Source organism: Ochotona princeps, chromosome 1, assembly GCF_030435755.1.
Source record: "Ochotona princeps isolate mOchPri1 chromosome 1, mOchPri1.hap1, whole genome shotgun sequence".
Lineage (NCBI taxonomy): Eukaryota > Metazoa > Chordata > Mammalia > Lagomorpha > Ochotonidae > Ochotona > Ochotona princeps.
In genome coordinates, this window is record NC_080832.1 from 71,990,845 (window position 1) to 72,013,810 (window position 22,966).

Consider the following 22,966-nt stretch of genomic DNA (forward strand, 5'->3'; position numbering starts at 1 on the left):
GGATTGTACAAGATAGGTGGGGGAGGGAAAATTAAAGTATAGTTTTTGCTTTCCTCAAAATCAACTTAATTCAGTCCTACTGTTTGAGGTTGTCATTACTTGAAGTACTTGCCTCCATTTCCTTGAGCACCTAATCCTACTACAGTCATTCCTAAGTGCCTTCAGGGGATTAATGCCAGGACCCCTTAGAAATTCTAAATCTTAGATGCTCCAAGTCCCTTATGTGAAACAGCATAATGTTTTAATTTATGCACATCCTCCTGCATTCAGTCTTGCATAGTTTATTCTTAACACCTAATGTAACATGCATGCTGTGTTAGTGATTATTATACTTTGGCGTGTGGACTGTGGTTATGTTAGTATCTGAGATGCTAATATCCCATGAGTGACAGTTTGAGCCCTAGCTACTCCACTTTGATTCCAGCTCTCTGCTAATACTCCTGGGAAAGCAGAGGAAGATGGCCTCTGCTTGAGCCCCTACCACCCACACAGTAGACCAAGATATAATTCCAGATGAAAAATGGCTGTCTCCTCTCTCTCTCTCTCTTTCTCTCTTATCAAATAAATAAGTAAATTTTTAAAAATAGTAGTAGTTGTAGTACTCTTATAGTTTCAAGAATAATGACAGGGAAAAAATTCTGCACATAGTCAGTGGAGAGACTTTTTTTCCTCAAATAGTTTCAATTCATCGTTAGTAAAATCCACGGGTGCTGAATCAACAGCTACAGAGAGCCAACTCTATCCGACCCAAATCATTCAAGTTTTCCCTCTAATACCTCAGAAGCAGGGAGGTCTTGACTGCACAAATGCTCTTTTATAACAGTAGCCCTTCAGCTTCACAAAGGATCAACACTTAGAACCTTAAGCTCTGGGATCAGTTAAAGTATTTGGTACCCACTTCCATACAATTGTGAAGTACTGAACAGGATAAGTTATTACAACAAAACCAAAATTTTTAGAAACACAATGGCTACCTACCATTTTGAAATGGAGAAATAAATTGTGGCAGTGAGATGCTCACCTACGTTAACCACTTACTACAAAATGGAAGACGTACTTATCTGTAATCCAAACAGGATCACTGAAGCAATGGTGGAAAGCACAATGGCTGCTGCAGCAGAAAAGCCTTTCATGATGTTGTCGGTGTACTTGACCACCACCGAGGTATAAAGGCCTCCAACACTTGCCAGAACTTGAAAAAAGAAAGAAAATCAACACAGTGAAGTGGCTTTCATCCCCAATGATGCTAAACTAGTATACCTAAGAACAGGATAATACTCTATTTTTCTTAGAAGCAATCATCTGAGAGCATAGTAGTTTCTACATAACATTGTTTCTACAAGTCCCAGGAGCTTTGTTTTCTACTATATTGTACACATTTATTGCTAACACAATAGACACTTTATTGTGAAGTCAAAATTGCTTTGGGATAGCTATGCCACAAAAGTAAGTCAATAAAACCAAAATTACATTTTTGAAACTAGTATTCACAGTATCAAAGGGATAATTTCTAAATGCTATAAAAGTCTTAACACAGACATCTAACTTGGAAGAAAAAAAAAGGATCCATACAGAACCTTTAATTCACAGATACTTACAGATAACAAACCAGACATAATGTGTGTAACCATAGAAAAATCCTTTTTCTTTAATTTCAGCTCCATCTGACAAGTAGACACCAACTAATGTCACAGCAATCCCTGATAGATACATTTGAATGTTTCTCACCCAAAGGGAAGTGTCTGAACTCTTTAAAACTTTTTCAAAATACACCCCTGAAACAAAATTAGACATCAACATATTAAAGCTATTATGAATTTATTTATAATGTCTTAGAACAAACCATACCGATACATAAAGCTTACGATTTGACTAACATACTTTGTAATTTACATGTATATTTATTGTTTAGATTATAAAACATGACATTTAACATTACCTAACTGCATTTTTACCAAGCTTATGGATTAATTATTAAGGGAATCTTATAAGCTACACTTAACAGGGACCGGTTAAATTACTTAAAATGTTTTATGCCTTTATTATAATAGTAAGCCCACAAAAGCTCTTTGTACGATTTTTTTTATAAGATTCTTTTTTTTTAAAGATTTATTTATTTTATTACAAAGTCAGATATACAGAGATGAGAAGAGACAGAGAGGAAGATCTTCTGTCTGATGATTCGCTCCCCAAGTGAGCCGCAACGGCTGGTACACGCCGATCCGAAGCCAGGAACCAGGAACTTCTTCCAGGTCTCCAACGCAGGTGCAGGGTCCCAATGCATTGGGCCGTCCTCGACTGCTTTCCCAGGCCACAGGCAGGGAGCTGGATGGGAAGTGGAGCTGCCGGGATTAGAACCGGCGCCCATATGGGATCCTGGTGCGTTCAAGGTGAGGACTTTAGCTGTTAGGCCAAGCCGCGGGCCCTCTTTGTACGATTTAACGACAAAATGAGATTGCTTTGAGTTGTAAAACCATGCTGAGTGAAGTATCTTAATCATACCACTACAGTCTCTGCCTAGTAAGTGATACTCCTCAATTTTCCAAATGCCGACACAATCACCTTTTGGGATTTTTTTCAGAGTAACATAAAATAAAATTTAAATAGACCTTGATAAGTGAAGCCATTTTCCTTTAAAAGAAAGGTTCTAAAAGTCAAGTTCATATACAAACTAGAATGTCCAGGAACTCCTTAATCACATAATTTTGTGTGTCCATTTCTCTGGGGATGAGGGTGCATATTGTTTTCAGATACAATCATATATCACTCTTGTAAAGTTTTATACTTAATAAGTGTAAATTTAACAACATTAAATATTTTAATTACAAATACCCTGTTAGACTTAGAAACTGCCACTATAATAATTCTCAACCAAAAACTGTAACTTTAACTGGCTAATTTCTCAACTTCAAGCACAGGCATCCCATATGAACGCTGGCTCATAATCCAGCTGCTCTACCTCCCAGCTCTCTATTTGTGGCCTGGGAAGGCAGCAGGGGATGGCCCAAAGCCTTGGGATCCTGCACCACCCGCATGGGAAAACCAAAAGAATCTCGTGGCTCCTGCAGCCATTTAGAGGGTGAATCAGCAGATGGAAGATCTTTCTGTCTCTTCCTCTCTCTGTAAATCCGCCTTTCCAATAGAAATAAATGAATCTTAAAAAAAAAAGTTTGCAGCAAAAGTAAGTTTTAGTGAATATATGTTAAAAAGAGCTAAAGAATAGGAACAAAACCACTCTTCTTCCACCTTTCCTTGCACATCTGAGAAAATGATTTATGTTCCCAGTGCTTAGTTAATCCAAGAATAAAGGGCTATCTGGGCAAGCATTGTGGTATAGCACGTGAAGCTAACAACTGCAGTGCTAACATTCCCATATTGGCATTAGTTTGGGTACAGCTGGCTCCACTTCTGATCCAGCTCCCCATGCCTGAGAAAACAACCGAAGGTGGTCCAAGTCCTGGGATGCCTTCACCCACACAGGAGACTCAAGTGAAACTCCTGCCTCCTGGCTTCGGCCTGGTCCCCGCTAGTCTTTAGGACAGTGAGCTAGTGGATGAACATATCTGTTCTTCTGTCTCTCTCTCTCTCTCTCTCAAGCTGATTGTCAAATAAGTAAGTAAATTGTACATAAATAAATGGCTTTAAACCACCTTCAATTCCCTCGATTGTTTACTGAAAAACTAAAATCTGTACAATGTTAGATGTCAGTGTATGCTGTTTAAGAACAGTATATATTATTTCTATGGTGATTCAAATTTTGTCCCTAATTTGTTGGTTCCTAAGAATAAAATCTTAATATTATACTCACTAATTAATGAAGTATATTCCTAAATTTATATTTTCTCCTTATGAACATCTTATATATGCAATATTTTACTTCTATAACTAACCTACTTTCCTAGTCAACAACAATAAAGTGACCTATCTCTTGAAATAGGCACAATTTAAGATAAGTAACAAAAATATATAGTAACAACTGGTATGCTATTTACAACAAAAGACTTTAAATTTTTGTTGGACCTATTTCTACGACATCTCAATTGTTAGATCACACAAAATATTTATACTTTTTGCATTCATACTTTTCTGTAATATTTGTCCATATGCATCTGACTCCAGAACTGAGTGTTTGATGCTAGTGATTCTATGTCTTCCCTTTTGGGCTGTTACTTTTATGAATTCCTTTTGTTACAGTACACTCCAACCACTTCTTCATACGCCATTGCACTTGCTAAAGCAGAAGAAGAACTTGATGTTACAGGCTAACAGACCATGAGCTGGCTAACATTAACAACCTAATCCAGCAGAAATTAGCTTGAAAATAGTGTTGGTTCAAAGGAAATAGAGAAAAAAGCACTTCAAATTTCCTTTTCCAGAGGTCATTTTAATTTTACTTTTATGTTCTTGGCTGGACTCAGATGGCTGAGGATGACAGAAGTATACTTTTAGGTCAAGTATGAATAACAACTGAGGTCTGCACTGAGGTAGACATGTACTGGATAAACAACTTGCCCAAAATTAATATAGTCATGGGGATATAATTATGATAAAGCAAGATACACTAGCTTGATGTTTTTAAAAATAAAACAACAGGGCCCGGCGGCATGGCCTAGTGGCTAAAGTCCTCATCTTGAACGCACCAGGATCCCAATATGGGAGCCGGTTCTAATCCCGGCTGCTCCACTTTCCATCCAGCTCCGTTTGTGGCCTGGGAAAGCAGTCGAGGACGGCCCAATGCATTGGGACCCTGCACCCGCGTGGGAGACCTGGAGGAGGTTCCTGGTTCCCGGCATTGGATCGGCACAGCACCGGCCATTGTGCTCACTTGGGGAGTGAATCATTGGATGGAAGATCCTCCTCTCTGTCTCTCCTCCTCTCTGTATATCTGACTTTGTAATAAAATAAATAAATCTTTTAAAAAAAATAACAACAGAATAAAATAGTGATTTTATGATTTACCTGCAAATCCTGAGCACAGAACAGCAACAGCTATGGCACCAAACCCTAATAATGGATTCTGCTCCACCTGAAACATTAATATTTACTGTATTGAGTAATAATTAGAATTCATCCAAGGGTATAGATACATACAAATACTATTAAAGCTGTGTGCTGTATTCTATAAAATAGGATAAAGCCAGACAGAACATAAACATTCCAGAAATTTATTACAGCACTTGATTTCAAGTGTGTCCCTCAATAATAATCAGATTATGTATTTAATATAGCATGTACACCTATTTCCTAAGAGGATACTTTAGCATAGTTTTGCTGCATCAGCCTGCTTGCTTTTGGTTCTGCCACAACCCTAGTTTAGGACCTTATCACATTAAATCTGAAATGATAACTTATTTTACCCATTATCACAACAAGGAATGAATAGATGGCTTGTGATTCTGTATGCCAGAAATGCTGTGTTATATTCATACACTGAATGAAGATGATTCATGATTCTGGTATTTAAAATTACACATATAGCAGAAGTTGAAGGTATACATAATCCTAATGCTGTGAGCTAAGTGGTATCATTGTGTATGGGATCCCAATCTATTATATTTTTAGTGTTTACATAGTTGAGAGGGATGCATGCCCATGTGGGTCCCTGATTAAGGTGGGGAAAGTTGAGGTATGGTGAAAGGTGGATAGGGCATGTTTCAGTTTTTTGATAATGCCTTAGAGTCTGTGATGTGGGGAAGTATTCCGAGGTTGTTACTTGAGTGGTTTTGATAGTTCTCAGTCAGCATTAAGGTCTGTTGGCTGACCAAGTCCACCTTAATGAATCCACAGACCCAGGAACATGTTGCAAAGTTTGACCAACCAGTTCTGCTTTCCATCCTCTGACAAGGCACTCAGCATCCTCTGCTGGCCTAGATGAGCTGGCTGTCATGTCCCTCATGTGCATCTGGGCATGCTGTTCACTGCACAGGCATCAGCAACTGGGGAGGCCTGACCCCAATATGCACACTCCAAGATTGGAACATACATTGTGATTTTCCCTGTGGCTGGAGTTTGAATCCAGCTGACTCTTGTGTGCACCTACCAGTGCAGGGTCAGGTTCAGTCTGCCCCCTGCACTAGCGAATGCACATACTGATGGATGCAAGCTGCCTGGTCAGTTCTGCCCCCATCCCCATCTCACACAAACTGATGGGTGCTGCAGCTTAGCCTAGCCCAACCTGCCACAGGCCCCATCTCTGCACAGCAGCTGGTGCCAAGACCTAGTATAGACAACCCTAACAATCCCCACCAGGTCCACTCCCAGCCCCAGATCTTGCATGTGCCAGTGGGTGTTGCGATCCTGCTGGACATGGCCAACCCTCAGTCCAGGGACTTACCGGGAGGCACTACAGCCTAGCCCAACTGGTCCACACCCATTATGGCTTTTGCCATTGGGTGCTACAGCCTAGCCCTGCCTGACCCACCTCCCCAGAACCCTGCACTCATGAACTGGCAAGCCTACTCCATCCTGTCCCACACCCATTCTGGCTGCTGGGAGCACTAGCAGTTGCTGGATCATAGGATACTCTGGCCCACCCACACATCCAGCCCACACCTGCTGACAGCTGGTGCTGCAGGCTTTCCCTGCCCAGTCTGCCTCCAGCCCAGGTTCTTGAACTTACCGGTGGGAGCTGCAGCCTAGCATAGGAGTTCCCAGAGTTCCCCACCAGGCCCATTCCCAACCCTGGATCTTGCACATGCTGGCAGGTACTTCAAGCCAGCCTGGCATGGCCCACCCACAGTCTCAGCTCTCACTGGTCAGTGTTGCAGCCTAGCCCAGCGAGGCAGGCACAACCCACACCCTATTCTAGCTCTCATGTGTGTCAGCAGGTGCTGAGGCATGGCCTAACTTGGCCTGACACCCCCAGATCTGGCCCACACAAAGGCCTTGCCAGGCCTGACCCGACCCAAGTCCTGGATACTGTGCTCACCAGCAGGAACTGTGGCCTGACAGGGGAGTTCCCCAACTTCCTCTATCAGGACTAATCTCAGCCCTGGATCTCCTGCATGCCAGTGGGTACTGCAGCCCTGCTTAGCATGGTCTGCCCTCAGTCCTGACCTTTGTATGTGCCACCTGGTGCTTCAGCCTACCCAGTCTGGCCCCTTCCCAACCCAGGTTCCTGCAAATGTCAGGAGAGTTCTGTGGTCCAACCTGGCTCAACTTATCACCATCCCCAGCTCTCTGTACAAACCAGTGAGTGTTGCAGCCCCACGGATGCGAGCCCATAAGTCTCCTACAGAATCTGCCCCTGACCCCCAGGTCTGGTTCTCTTTTGTTCTTAGGAGTGCCGTGGCCAAGCTTGACATGGTTCATCTCCTGCTCTGACACTCAGAGTGGGTACTGTGGCCTAGCCTGGCCAGGCATGCCCCCAGCCCCAGCTGTTACTGTTCTATTGATTACTACATTATAACATACTTAACAGACGACTAGAACCACTTAAAAAATTAATGGTCAATAATGGAAAATATTATGGCTTCCTTAGGACTGAGATATACCAGATTTCTGTACTGAAAGGATTCCTAGTGTTAAGTGAGGAGAATTCCATTGAGACCAAGTTTAGGAAGCAATTTAATAGAATTGCATAGTTATCTGTGAGCAAATCTAATGTAATGAGGATAACAGTATAATAAACACTTGCACAGAAAAATGCCAACAGAAGAAAATCAGGCTAGAGCAACAACCAGTACCACCTTGCCAGCCATGTGAATGAGCCACCTTAGACACAAATCCCCCAGCCCATCATTCCTTCAGTTGATTGTAATCCCTGGCCAATGTTTTGATGGCAAACTTTTGAGACCTTATGCCAGAACTACTCAGCTAAACCAGCCTCAGATTCCTGCTTAATAAAAGCTAGGAGAGAGAACAAAAGTTTGGTAAGAAAAAGAAAATCAGGGCCCAATGCATCCACCAGGATCCCATATAAGTGCTGATTCTTATTCCAGCTGCTCTACTTCTATTCCAGCTCCCTGCTTACGGCCTGGGAAAGCAGTAGAGGATGGCCCAAGACCTTGGGACCCTGCACCCATGTGGGAGATCTGAAAGAAGCTCCCGGGACTGGATTGGCTCAGCTCCTGGCAACTACTTGGGGATTAAACTAGCAGATGGAAGGTCTTTCTCTCTGGATCTCCTCCTCTCTGTGTATCTGCCTTTCCAATTACAAAAAATCTTTAAAGAAAAAATAATAGAAAATCAACCTAGAAAGAGGTCTAAAATACCTAGTCACAAAACTCTAATCCTGTTGTAAAATTTTCAGTGAAGATTCAAAAATATTTTCAACTCTAGAAAGCATAATATGCAAAGGAAAGCCACGGGAAATAATTCAAAGGCACTGAGCAATGACCCAAAGCTAACTGGATGTGCTGAATGAAGAGTCACATCCTGTATTTTCAAATAAGCCCATCACAAAGAACATTTGTGACATGAACTGCATTTACAGGAAACTGCTATATGGGTTATGTGTAACCAATTATAAAATGGCTATCTCCACTTACCCCAAGGTGCTAATATAGTTGTATACTAATGGATCTTTAAGATTCAGGATAAAGGCAGCAATCCTCAAACTGCCTCACACTGTCGGCAGGATCTGGTGAGAGGATGCAAGTTGAGGATAAGAAAAAACAATGACAGATGAATGCAGCTGCAAGAAAACTACAAAGCAATGTGTTGGGCAGGTGGCATTATCAAGAAAGCTCTGTTCACAACTGCATTACAGAAAAAAGGGTTGTTTAAATAGAAGAGGGATTTGCTATTTAATCTGGCAAGACACGATCTGGGTTTCCCATGTGGGTGAGAGACGCAAGTGCTTTGAGCCATCACCTGCTGTCTCCCAGGGTGTTCACTGGCAGGAACCTGACTTGGAAGAAAAGGAACCAGGGTTCAAATCAAGCCCTCTGTTTTGGGATGCTGATACCTGTAGCAGTGTCCTAGCCACTGTGCCAAATGCCACACAACATTTGGCATTTAACTTTTAATTATCTGCTTTACTTCCCAAATTACTTTAAAGTCTACAATTAAGTTATATGTGCTGTGCATATCTGGTAAATGATGTGAAATGTCATCGAGAAAGTGAACTGGGGGGTTCGGGCCTTGGGATTCGGGGGCAACTGCCGCTCCTCACAGTGTGGCGGCTGTGGGGGGTGCCCCTGCCGGGTCGGACCCAATGCTGGGGGCTCACGCCAAAGACACTGCCCCAAGGCAGTGAACGAGTCCTCGGCCTCATCCAGGACCCAAGAGAGCTCATTCCTCAGGGTAAGTGCACCATGTGGGAACTTGGGAACTGGCTTAAAATTCCTAGCTCCACCCAGCTGCTAATATCTGGCAGCTAGGTGAGTTTGGGAGGGGTTCGGGCCTTGGGATTCGGGGGCAACTGCCGCTCCTCACAGTGTGGCGGCTGTGGGGGGTGCCCCTGCCGGGTCGGACCCAATGCTGGGGGCTCACGCCAAAGACACTGCCGCAAGGCAGTGAACGAGTCCTCGGCCTCATCCAGGGCGGCCAGGGTACCAGGTGGTGCCAGGCTCTGCCTGCTGGCCGCCCGGCCGGGGAGCTCTGGGGTAATGGATGTCCAAATTGCTGCTTAGATAGCTCTAGGGTGACCCCACTGTTTCTGGGTTCTGAGTCAATCCTAAAGATTCCCAATGCCAGTAACTCTTCTTTTGGAGAACTTCTAATCACTCAATAATGCTGAGCTTTGAACACCTATAATGCAAAAGATAAGCCCCAGATTGTCTAGCAGGATATTTTTTTGCCTGACATGATGTTGGTTCAGGAGACTGGTCACATTAGGCAGGTCCATAATTTTAACTAGCACTCTAGAACCTTATCCTGGGGTGGACTCTGTGCAGGATGTGTGGGCCACACCATGTAGAAAGTTTGGCCCCACTGGTAAACCTAAATTTTAGGTGGTTATGGACTAAGCTAGGTGTGACCAAGGAGCCTGCCATCAATCACAGGTAAAGGGATCCGCCATAGACTGGACTGGGCAAGGCAGCAGCACCCAAATGTGCATCCTGAATAGGCTGTGGGGTGGGCCGGGCTGCAACATTCACCAGCTCATACAAGGCCAAATGGGAGGCCAGAGTACACCGGGCACTGGCCTAAAAACCAATGGCATGTATGCAAACTGGGTTTGGGAGTGGATCAAGTGGAGGTACTTGGGAAGCTCCCCTGGCGAGTCATAGCTCTCGCTGGTGAACACGCCGTCCAGATCTGGGGGTCGGACTAGCAGGGCATAGTAGCTCCAAAATGTGTAAATTGGTAATGGAACGTAATGTACTGGGCAGGACTGAGCAAACCTTTGTTTACAAGCAAAACTAGAAACCAGCATGGAACACAGGTCATACCAAGCTAGGCTCCTGCACCTACTGGTCCTCAGAGCAACCACGGGCAGGTGCATGATTTACAGCGAGGAACAAGCCCAATCGGGGAGGTAATGGGACACCCTAACTAGGTTGAGGTTCCCACCAAGGGGCGTATGTGTTAGAATTGGAGCTGCGTTCTATCTAGGCAACAGTTGCAGTCACCCGAGGCACTAGTGTGGGCTGGGATTGGATGCACCAGGCCAGTTCAGACCCCAACACCATCTGGTGTCATGGAGAACCAGAGGGTAGATGTGGGACTGACTAGGCTGGGTCTCACTCCTCTTCTGAGCCATGCGTGAGCTGTATGTGGGTATGGACGAGCCATGGCCGGGCTGAAACATCCAACAACAAGAACCAGAATGGGGTGAAAGCCAGCCAGGAAAAGCCACTGTTCCTGCTAGGACAGGAGGTGAACTGAATTGGGCTGGCTGAAGGACCCCCTGGCATGCGCAAAACCTGCCATTGGGAGGGGTTCTGATGGAGGAGCCTGGGCAACTCCTCTGGCAGGACACAGTCCCTGCAGGTAAGCGCAAGAAGCATGATAGGAAACAGTCCAGAATAGGCCATGGAAAGTTTCCCACTGGCACACATTCAGCATGGGTCAGGAGCAGACCAGGCTGAATCAGTCCATATCACCCACTGGCAAATCCGATCACCAGATCAGGGTGTGGGATGAGCCGGGTTTGGTCGCGACAAAACCAGTACACATTATGGAATGCCAGGGCATGGTTGCCTGTCCTGGATATGAATGCAGCACCCAACCAGCACACGTGAGATCCAGGAAGGAAGGGAGGGGCAGAACTGGCGGGGGGATTAAGGGGCTGGTTCCCTCACCGGACAGCTACTCCCACCGGAGAGCGTGGGCTGGGATAGAGACAGACTAGACTATGCAAGGCTACAACACCTGTGCGCTGCATGTGGAATAGATCAGGGAAAAGCCAGGCTGGGCTGATTATTCCTGCTGGTGCAAGCATAAATTAGAGTGGGTGAGGGATGTTTGGGCATAGCCACAGAAGCTGGCACTGGGGACTAATTCTGTCAAGTCAAATCACAGAACCACCTAAAGAGTGCATAAACCGGGACAGAGAGACCTGGGAGGGAAAAAGTGGGTTCCCCCTTCTTGGGTCACTAGTCCCGTGGGAGGACATGAAAACTAGGATGGGGGCTGGGATGGCTAGATAGAGAGGCACTCAACAACACCCGTGAGGGCTGGATGGTTGAGTTGGTTAGATAGAACTAAGCTTTAATACCCATTGACAAGTGCCAGAGCCAAATGGAATGGGGGACAGACTGGTCTTCTGCTACACATACTGGCAAACCAGGGTAGGGGGCGGGCCTGGTGTGGGTTATCGTGGGTTGCCCCAACTAGGCTGCAGCTCCCACTGGTTAGTGTGAGGGCCGAGTACGTGGTGGGCAGAACCAGACTGGACTGCAACACCCATTGGTTCCAGTGCAACTTGGGACTGAAAACAGAACCAACCCAGCAATTGCAACCACCAGCTGATCGGGGTGATGGACTGTGCCGGGCCCTGTGCTTGCTAGAACATGCAAGAAACTAGTCTGGGAATACCTCAAAGTTTCTTTGGAGATCTCCCCAATCGAACTGCTGGACTCAGAACTCTAATCAAGAAAAGACAGAAGACAGAGCAGATCAATCATTCATCTCAGCTATATGTTGGCAGCGAAAAATGGGGCAAACAGAGACTTTATGATGGACCATATCAATCAGTGGACGACCTCATCGAGCGAAACTGGCAGCGATTCATAACTGGAGAACTATTAACACCACTCGAGCACATATCTCAGAGCATGCCCCACATCCGGGACTTGGGGTGGGCGGGAAACCGGGTGGGGCTTCTCCCTCAATATCCCCCTTTACCTCAGATACAAGATGGAAACAATATGGACATAATAGTATTACCCACTTCCCTATCCCCCTGAACCTTTTTTTTTTCTTTTTCTTTCTTTAACTGTAATTAACTATGTAAAGATTGTCAACAACAACACAATAAAATAGATTATAAAAAAAAAAAGATTAAAGGAAAAAAAAAAAAAAAGGAAAGTGAACTGGGAATATTAAATGAAAACTCATTTTCTGAAAACAAAGCAAAACTTCTTCACCAAGCCAGAGAATAACTAATGAAAACACAGAATTTCAATTTTCACAAGCTGTCTATTTGAAGTATATAAAATAGGAGGCTTTCTATTTTAGTTTGTTTCTTACCACAACTTTTGTAGCTTGGGCTGGTTTCCACTGTACAAGTGTGACTCCACCACACAGCATAAAAACTGAAATCCACTGTAATTTACTGAGTGTCCTATTTAACATTAAAACAGTACATAAAGCAGTACAAGGAATCTTCAATTGGTAGGTCACCTAGAAACAAACAATGAATTAACAAATACACTTAATACAAGGGTACTTCAAAAAATTCATGGAAAATAGAATACAAAAACATGGGATTTTTAAAAAAAGATTTTATTTTTTAGAGAGTTACAGAGAGGGGGAAAAACAAGGACATATCTTCCATCTGCTGACTCACTCCCCAAATGGCTGCACTGCAGAGGTGAGCCAGCCTGTGGGAACCACAAGCTTCTTCCAAGTGCAGAGACCCCAGCACTCAGCCCATCCTCTGCTTCCCCAGGCACATGAGCAGAGCTGGACTGGAAATGGAGCAGCAGGGGACAGGAACTAGGACCCACTCTCCCACAATGCTTGACCCAAGATGTAGATTTTGATGCAAAAAAAATACAAAAATTATATCTGTGATTTTTTCACAAAATGCATTTCAGTGAGCTTTTGGAGACTCCTGCAATTAGTCTCCAATATAAATATTTTTGATAACAGATCAAGATAAAATATTTGATTATGTGTTAGTTAAGAATCTTTCCACCAGCATATATATATAATAGTTATATATGTGTGTGTATATATATGATTCTGTGCTTTCCATTCTCATTAATTGCACTCACCTGGTACACTGCTGCATCCAGATTGCTAAGGGCTAGGAAAGCCATGTTGTTCTGAACAGCATACACTAGTGACGGCACACTTAACTTCATCAGTTCCTTGGGACTCCCAAAAACATTTTCACATAAAGATGTCTTGAATCTACCCAGACTACCAGTTTCTCTTAGAAAATAAAAGAGGTAGAGGAAAGAATGGTAAGGAAGAAAATAAAACATCTTTTTAATATGATTCCTAAACTCACAAGAGAACTACATTGATTTAAGGTCATTAATAATGTTTAACACTTTTTAATGAAATAATTTCCAATTAATTTTAGATTTAACAGAATAGTGATGCAAAATGAAAAATCATAATTACAATTTTGAAAACTATGACAACCAGGTTTATTACCACCAATCTCTGATTAGAGCTTCAAGAATTTTTAAATCTATACAGTAATAAGCAAGAAGCAAAGATTGCTGATATCTGTAAAAAGTTATTTGCCTGCCACAATAACGATAATGCATCAAGTTTGCCTTTATTGCATTCAGTATTAAAGTGAGATAAATATTTAAACAGTTCCATATTTTTAAAGTCTTTTTAAAATTACATTTTAACTGCTTATATAAGAAGTAAGTGTTGAGGTCCAGTGCAATGGCTCAGTGGCTAAATCCTCGCCTACACACACCAGGATCCCATATGGACACTGGTTTGTGTCCAGGCTCCTCTACTTCCCATCCAGCTCCCTCTTTGTGGACTGGAATGGCTTGTGGAGAATGGCCCAAAGCCCTGGGACCCTGCGCCCATGTGGGAGACCCGGAAGAAGCTCCTGGCTCCTGACTTCAGATTGGCTCAGCTCTGGCCACTGCAGCCCCTGGAGGAGTAAACCAGCAGACGGAAGATCTTTGTATCTCCTTCTTTCTGTAAATCTGCCTTAAGTTTGGTAGTTGTGGAAATGACCTAGGTTAGGAATCAGTTATTTAGGTCAATATTATTTATAAATACATTCAGTACTTAATGAAAGACAGTAAACAGTATGTGTTTAACTTACATAAGCATACTCTCATAAAACTTACCATATCTGCATAATTCTGTAGGGAATCTGGAAAATGCACTAATCCCTACAGAAGCAAGCTTTATGTGCAATGCATAGAGTTTCCTACTTAAGTGCATATTGATTATTCATGCTCTTAAATATTCTTAGTTTTGTTTAGGAAGAACTGGCTAGTCTGTCTCATATTTCATCATTATAAATCAGCTTACTCACATCCTGTAAACAAAAATTTTAAAAATTTAATAACAAGCTTCAGTGTGCTCAAAAAAAAAAAACCAAAAACAACAAAAGCTCTATGAAAATAACCCTAAGTGCACATCTCAGCATCTTGAGACTGCAGTCCTCAGGGGGTGAGGCAGCTCCATGTTAAACTCACACTCCATGTCTTTGTTGTTGTCACTGTTAGCAAATCAGAATCAACAACTATGACTTGCATTTTTCATATTTATAAATACTGCAAAAATAATTACCTAAGTTTTGGGGAGGGAGCAAAATTCTATATCAAATTGACTACCAGTGCCCATGTATTTGTTGTTGAATATTCCACCCCCAAATAAATGCTTAACACAGAAATTTAGCCAAGAAACAAGAGACATCCTGCTTAGTTACAGATCTTTTTCTGTTGCCAAATTCAGCTCCCTCCAGGCTCCAGTGCTAAGGCCATATACTGAAAGGTGATGCACACAGCGTGATGGTGAGCTACACTCTTATGAGGAAAGAATTACTAAAGGCTCACTTTGCTGAAACACGACACAGCGAAGTTTGCTATGGGCTGAAGATTGGCCCTTTCTACAATTCTACTTTAATTTTAACTGCTTCTTAAATCTAAAATGCCCCATATTTCCTGACATATTACATAGTATAAACAATGTTTCAAGAACATTTTTACCCCAATTTTAAGAATTGAACAGAAAAAAATTTAAAAATTAAAGAAAAAACAGGAATCACAGGAGTCCAGCCACAAAAATCATCTTAAGGCAATATGTTAGAAGACAAAATTGGACATTTTCTGCATCACAATTATCATTAATATTACATAACATCAGTATAAATCTTACAAATGCCATGAAGTATGGGATATTGCTTTCCCTATTCTATTGCTTTTAGTGCCCTTCTGAAACCCTCACTTAGACAATGATGCATTTTCAGAGTGGTGCCCTGAAAGAACTAATGACAGGTGCTTCGTGCCCTCCCTAACACTGCACTCCACCAGTATCCACTTAGCTCCCATAAAGCCTCTTAAAATTTTTTAAAAGACAGGTAAGATTGTCCATCCACTGGCTCACTACTCAACTGGCTGCAACAGCCAGGTCTAGTACAGACTGAAGCCAGGAGCCCAGAATTCCATTTTTTTTTTTTAATTTATTGTTCTTATTTTTTTAGATTTTGTTTTTTATGATGTGGTTTTGTAGGCCTACTGATTCTCCCCTCCACTTCCCAGTCTTCCCTCCCAAGATTTATTTAGTTTTGTTTGCAAAGTGTTCATTAAAAATTTTTATTAACAATTACACATAGTAATGAACTACAGTGCCACACTTCAATATATGTATATAATGTACAGTTACCGAATCAGCATAGTCAGTATTTCCCCCCTTTTGACATCACTGTGACTGGAGGCCTGGAGTTCCTTTCTTCTATTTGTTCATACAATATTTAACAGGTTATTTTGAACTGAACTCTTTCACTATTCTGTGTAAAACTGGAAACTTATTCCTTCGATCCAACCCTGTTATCCCTAACCTACCCTAGCTTTTGAAATCACGATTTGAAATTCACATTGGATTTTGTTAGCTTCCATAATAAGGGACAAATTGTGACTTTGCCTTTTTTTTTTTTTAAGATTTATGTATTTGTTTGAAACAGCTGGGGGGGGAGGCGGGGACTTTTCATCCACTGCTTTACTTCCTAAATGGCTTCAGTGGCCAGGTCTGGACAGGCCAAAGCCAAGAGCTTCTGCTGGGTCTGCCACGTGGGTGACAAGGACACAAACATGGGCCTCTTCTGCTGCTTTTCCCAGGCCATTAACATGGAGATGCATGGAAAGTGGAGCAACCAGGACATGAATCAGTGCTCATGTGGGATGCTAGTGTCATTGGCATTGGCTTTACCAGCTAAGCCAAAATACCAGCCCCGTGGCATCTGACTCTGTGTCTGGTTTATTTCACTTAACATGACATCCTCCAGGTCTTAATTTTGTTTATAAATTTGTTTATAAATTTGTTTATAAATTTGTAAATTAAGTGCAATTAACTCACATAAAAGGATAGGAAAGGTGGAAGATGGACTAAGTAGCTGTCACCTATTTAGCCAACTAGCTTATTAGAGTTCCTGGTTTCTGGCTTCAGCTCAGCCTGTTTCTAGATGACGGTAAGTCTGCGTGTGTGCATGCATGCGTGCGTGTGCATCTGTCTCTCCCTCATCACTTTCACGTATACAAATAAATCTTTAAAACATGAAATGAGGGCTAGCACCGTAGCTTAGCAGATTAAAACCTCTTCCTAGTAGGATCCTAGCTGCTCTACTTTTGACCCAGTATCCCGCTAATGTACCTGGGGGAAAGCAGCCAAAGAGGGCTGTTTGGGCCCCAATGCCTAAGTGTTAACCAGGAAGAAGCGCCAGGTTTCTAACTGTGGAACGGCTCAGCTCCAGCCACTGCAGTAACTGGGACGATATCTCTCTTTCTCTCTCCCCTCCTATCTAAATCTGACTTTCAAATAAAAATCAACCCTTTTTATCAAATGAAGTCAATTTGAGCATAAAAATACCCATCATGACTCATGATTATTTCCTCCCCAAGATTCTGAACCAATTACAGGATGGATGCAAAGAGGCAGTAAAAATGTAAACCTGGCAAAAGAATAGCACTGAACCATCTGCAGCACAGTATTTCACATCTGCATTATTTATCCTAGATAACATATGAAAGCATTTTCTCTGTTCTTACTGTGAACAGTTCGTGTTCAAAGTTTATTATGCAAACACATACTAGCATTTATACACTAACAATTATATATCCGGTTAGGGTAGGTCATCATAATGACTATAGTGACTAATAATGATAAAAGTTAACTTTGGGGCCTGGCACAATAGCCTAGTGGCTAAGTCCTTGCCTTCCATGTGCCGGGATCCCATATGGGCACCAGTTCATGTCTCGGTGGCCCAGCTTCCCATCTAGATCCCTACTTACGGCCGAGGCAGGCAGTCAAGGACAGCCCAAAGCCTTGGGACCCTGCATCTGCGTGGGAGACGCAAAAGAGGCTCCTGGCTCCTGGCTTCGGATTGGCTCAGCTCCAGCTGTTGAGGCCACTTGGGGAGTGTCAATGGACAAACTATCTTCCTCTGTCTTTCCTCCTCTCTGTACATCTGACTTTCCAATAAAAATAAATAAATCTTTTTTTAAAAGTTGACATTATTCTCAGGTAATGTGAAAGCGTTTTCACTTCCTTTTCCGCATGCCAGACTTAGTGGTGTGAGCACAGTGGTGCAGCCATCCCAGCTGTTCCACTTACGGTACAGATCTCTGTTTATGCCCTGGGAAAGGTAGTGGAGGCTGGCCCAATTCCTTGGGACCCTGCATCCACATGGGAGACTGGAAGAAGCTCCTGATTCCTAGCTTTGGATCAGCTCAGCTCTGGCGATTGGGGTCATTGGGGGAGTGAACCAGCACAGGAAGATCTCTCTACCTCTCCTCTTTGTAAAAGCTGCCTTTCAAATAAAAATAAGTAAATCTTCTAAAAATACAAAACTAATAAATTAAAATCTACACTTAGTGTAAAAGAAGTTGCACCAAGGTTTATAAAACATATAGCTAGCAAGTAATTTTCCTGAGTTGTAACAATTAATTTTATGAAAAGACACAGAAACAATCCAAATGATCATCCGAAGAGGAGTGGTTAAAGAAGCTGTGGTACATCTATTCCATGGAATATTACTCAGCCATTAAAAATAGTGAAATTATACCATTTGCCATTACATGGTCCCAACTAGAGACCATTATGCTCACTGAAATAAGTCAATCCCAAAAGGACAAATACCATATGTTCTTTCTGATATAAGGCAGGCATATGCAAATTATAAAAATCAATAACCCTTTCCATACTGTTTTTGCTGTATCCCATGTGTTTTGATGGTTTTGTTTTCATTTTCATTTCTTCCAAATAGTTTCTTTTCTCTTGTCAAATTCAATGCTGGTTCATGAATTATACGGTGGCATTATTTTACTGAAGAGACGTCTGTGTTTTCTTTTCTTCACCCATGCATTGGTTATTCAGTGGTGCATTTTTTGACTCCATGGTGATGTAAATTTTTTGTTCTAACTTCATACCTGTTGTTGACTTTGTTTCATGGCTTCTCATTTAAGGGACTGTATAGTGATGGCGTAATAGAGACTACCATATCCAGATGTGAAGATATAATGTAGTATGCATCCCCCACTTCCAAATGAAAGATGGACTCCCAATGAAACTGTTGGACATATCTAGACAACGGAATGTTGGACTGACATTGTCTGTACCAGCAATGTCAGGGAACACTACAGACTTCTATATAAGTGTCCTCAAAATGTTTTTAGAAAATGCATATTATAAAGAACACCATCAGTGGATTTCCAAAACTAAACATTTTAATTCCATTTTTCCAGACTTCTTGAAGTACTCATGTATATAGCATAACCATATAGTATAACATCCAGCTTTTCAAGAAAAATGTACTGGCATGATGACACCCATGAATTTAAGGCTTTACCATCATTTTTTTAACACTAGGATACAGAGACCTCAGGGATCACAACTCCTCTCTTTACTCCTAACCCAGGAAAGGGATAAGAGGGGAGAGACAGTATCAGAGAAAATGGTAGGGTATTAGACATCTCAGCTAGAATCCCACCATGGCTTGTCCAAACCGGATTCCTACGTTACAGAAACTCTCTACCTCCACTCCTAAGGGGATGTTCTTCAATTAAAAACCTGGGCCTAGAACCTCACCGATCATTTGGTCAAGCGGCTCTTTTGTACTCAGAGACTACAACTGTAAAATCCCTTTCTAGACTGACCCTTGCTAGACAGGGGAGGAGTCTGACTTAGAGCACCCCCAGACTTCCACTTCCCTCTGCTTCAGCCTTGCCACCTGAAGGTTCAAATCCACATGCTTGGCTGATTTTGTTTCCCCAAGCTTGCCTATCTGAACTTTATGAAAGTTCTATGACACTGCCTTTACAGACTTGTCTAAACAGACTGCACCTGTTAAGAATCATGTATTTATAAGTTCTGAGATTTCTGGTAATCTAGAAAAGAAAACAGTAATATTTAAGGATTTAGAGTCAAATCACATTGCAAATAAGAACGTTTTTATAAGATCATTCTTTCTAAACAATTACTTAAAATTTATGAAAATAAATACTTCTCAATACTAAGGCCCAGCAGATGCATATCACTAGCCAGGCCTCTCTTCTGAGTTCCAGACCCATTCATTAATCTAATAGCCTATTCTCCATGCCCAGCTGCATGTCTCAAAGGCATTGAAATCTTTACAATATACTGCCTCAGAATTAAACTGCTCCTGTTTCAGAAAAACATAATCCTACCTATCTGGTCCTGCAGAGTAGGAAATAAGGACAGATACAGAATTGCAAAGAAAATTTAAGTTACACAACACATATATTCCCTGCAAAAGTTGAGCAAGATAACATTCCACGTTCTTCTTTCTGTGCTCATCTATTGTCCCACATTCTTCATATTTTTGGAAATTTTCGGTAATGGTTGTTTAAAGGGCCCCAGGTTGGGCCCAGCGACATGGCCTAGTGGCTAAAGTACTCGCCTTGAACACCCTGGGATCCCATATGGGTGCCGGTTCTAATCCCGGCAGCTCCACTTGCCATCCAGCTCCCTGCTTGTGGCCTGGGAAGGCAGTCGAGGACGGCCCAAAGCCTTGGGACTCTGCACCCATGTGGGAGACCTGGAGGAAGTTCCTGGATCCTGGCTTTGGATCGGCATAGCACCGGCCACTGCACTCACTTGGGGAGTGAATCATCAGATGGAAGATCTTTGTGTCTCTCCTCTTCTCTGTATATCTGACTTTCCAATAAAAATAAATAAATCTTAAAAAACAAATAAAGGGCCCCAGGTGTAGTGTTGGAGCTGTCTAGTGTTCTCAATTTAAGAATGATGTGACATATGGAACCTTCTTATGGTGAAAATCAAGCTTCACTCAGGGATCAGATATAATAACGCTGTCAGCCATGAGTTCAAAGCTAATTGGTCAATAGTGCATATTAAAGTGACTTTATACTAAAGCACAGTACAGACAAGGTCATGTACTGTTGTGACCAGTGGCTCACTAACCTTGTATTTCCCCTAGGATTAAGAGTTTAGAATTCACTAAGTCAGTGTTGATGACTTCACAGAACAAAGCTACTTGAAATAATGAGAACTACGTATCCAACCCCATTATCAAATCCTACCATTTCATTCCACAGCATGACTCAAATCCAAGTAAATTCTCTTTTTTCACCTATGCTGTCACCTAGGATATTATCTCTTGACTCAAATAAACTTCCCTACTTTGAACTCTTCTAATCCATTTTCTGCAAAAGGATCAAAATCACTCTTAGAGCATAATGGGTTGCCACTGTTGGTCCCTACGTTAAACTGTCTGATGATTTCCGAATGCACATGACGTGAAACCTAAAACACTTAAGAAGTTAATCCACGGGATTACCCCGACAGCCCGATGACCTTTCCTGCTGCAGCTCAGCACCACTCCCCTCCGCATCACTGCAGAAACATTCTTCTTGTTTAAAAATCAAGGACTTTTCAGCATCGGGGATTTCAAACACACGGTTTTGTCTCCTGTCTTTTCTTATATAACATCGACTCAATCTGCAAGTCAAGCTGTAAAGGTCATGTTAAATAAACAAACACACTTTCCAGTATAGAATGAGGTTAAGCTTTATATGTCTTGGACAGAGTAGAAGTCCTAAGATAACATTTGTATTGACTACAAAAAGCACAGAATGGTTACAACGGAAAAATTATTTACTTCATTTAAAAGTGCTTCGGGGCCAGCATTGTGGCACAGTTCATTAAGCTTCCACCTGCAGTGCCAGCATCTCATATGGGCGTTGGTTTACATCCCAGTTGTTCCATTTCCAATCCAGATTCCTGCTAACATGCCTGGGAAATCAGGGGAAGACTGCCCTAGTCCCTGGCCCCTACGACCACACAGAGACCCAGAAGGAGTCCCAGGCTCCTGGCTTCAGACAGGCCCAGCTCTGGCCTTTATGATCATTTGGACAGTGAGCCAGTGGATGAGAGATTTCTGTAATTCTGCCTTTCAAATAAAAAAATAATTTTTTTGTAAAGTTTTTCCATCTAAAGAGTAGTTACATTTGGTTTTCCTAATTCCACATTTTCCCAACATATCCTGAAATTGTCATCCTTTCCTTTAGATCATAAAGATTGCTTCTACTTTGGAAAAAAGATCTAATTTCTTTTCTTTTTTTTTTCTTTTTTAGCTCTGCACCAAGAATTATTTTTTGAAATTATGTATTTATTTGACAGGCAAAGAAGTAGACAGAGCTCTCACCCACTGCTTCACTCCTGTAGGGCTCACAGCGGCCAGGACCGGACTAGCCGGGAGCAGTAAGGCAACGCAGAGCTCCCTCACGGCTGGCAGGGACCCGCACACTTGAGCCGTCATTTATCAGATGTTGGCTGGAATGTGAATTGAACCCAGGGTCAGATGCCAACATCAATGAGGTCACTATGTAACTCTGTTATCTCAATTTAAATATGTGCACAAAGAAATGGCAGCCCTGACAGCCTCTGTAAAACCTTGCATTTCTTTGCAAACTTCATACCACTAAATCTAAAAGCTCTAGGATCTTAAATTTGCTGCAACTCTTAACTGCTTATTCTTAGTGGCTCAATTACAGTCTGGCTATGTCCTAGGGTGTACCAAAATGTTTACGAAAAATGAAATTAAGCATTTATGTTGGTGCAATGTTTTTTAAATCCATGCATAGGTTTTTTTTTCCATAATACTAAACTTTCACAAATGTTTCGAGTTCCTTCATATTATTCATCTTTTTCATACTCTAAATGCTTTCAGGTGAATTGTTATAAACCAACTATCCTTTTAAGATTTTATTAAAGATCTTTATTTGAAAGGTAGAGAGACAGGGATCTCAAATTCACTGGTTCACTTCTCAAATACCTACAACAACCAGGGCTTGGTCAGGTCCAAGCCGGAAGCCAAATCTCAATTCAGGTCTCCCCAGGAGACGGCAGGAGCTCAGTCACAGGAGTCAACCTGCTGCCTCCCAGTCTGCGTGTTGGGAAGCTGCAACCAAGAGCTGAGCTGGGACTTATGCCCAGGTATTCACACCTGACAGGCAATGTGGGTATCCTGACTGCCAGGCCAAGTGCCTACCAACTGAAGACCTAGACAGAGTTTTCAGAGTTATTGCTGATTGTCTTTCCCACACTGATTGTGCTTCTGTTTCATTATCTATTGTGGGGTCACCTATTACTGAAAAAGTGGAAGAAGCAGTCACAATGTCACATAACACTTCATTGACAGCTATGTGTGACCTCGTAGATTGAAACAGTT

General features: G+C 42.3%; 1 protein-coding gene across 2 annotated transcripts in view; it reads right to left on the reverse strand.

The window, feature by feature from the left end:
- SLC35A1 (solute carrier family 35 member A1) overlaps positions 1–22,966 on the reverse strand; it is a 37,171-nt gene that overhangs the window by 4,371 nt on the left and 9,834 nt on the right. For both annotated transcript variants that reach the window (XM_058660937.1, XM_058660939.1), the window contains exons 3-7: positions 13,329–13,488; positions 12,580–12,732; positions 4,960–5,026; positions 1,599–1,775; positions 1,058–1,192 (exon numbers count right to left, since the gene is read on the reverse strand). In XM_058660937.1, coding sequence (XP_058516920.1) covers positions 1,058–1,192; positions 1,599–1,775; positions 4,960–5,026; positions 12,580–12,732; positions 13,329–13,488 — 692 coding nt within the window. The remainder of the gene's footprint in view (positions 1–1,057; positions 1,193–1,598; positions 1,776–4,959; positions 5,027–12,579; positions 12,733–13,328; positions 13,489–22,966) is intronic.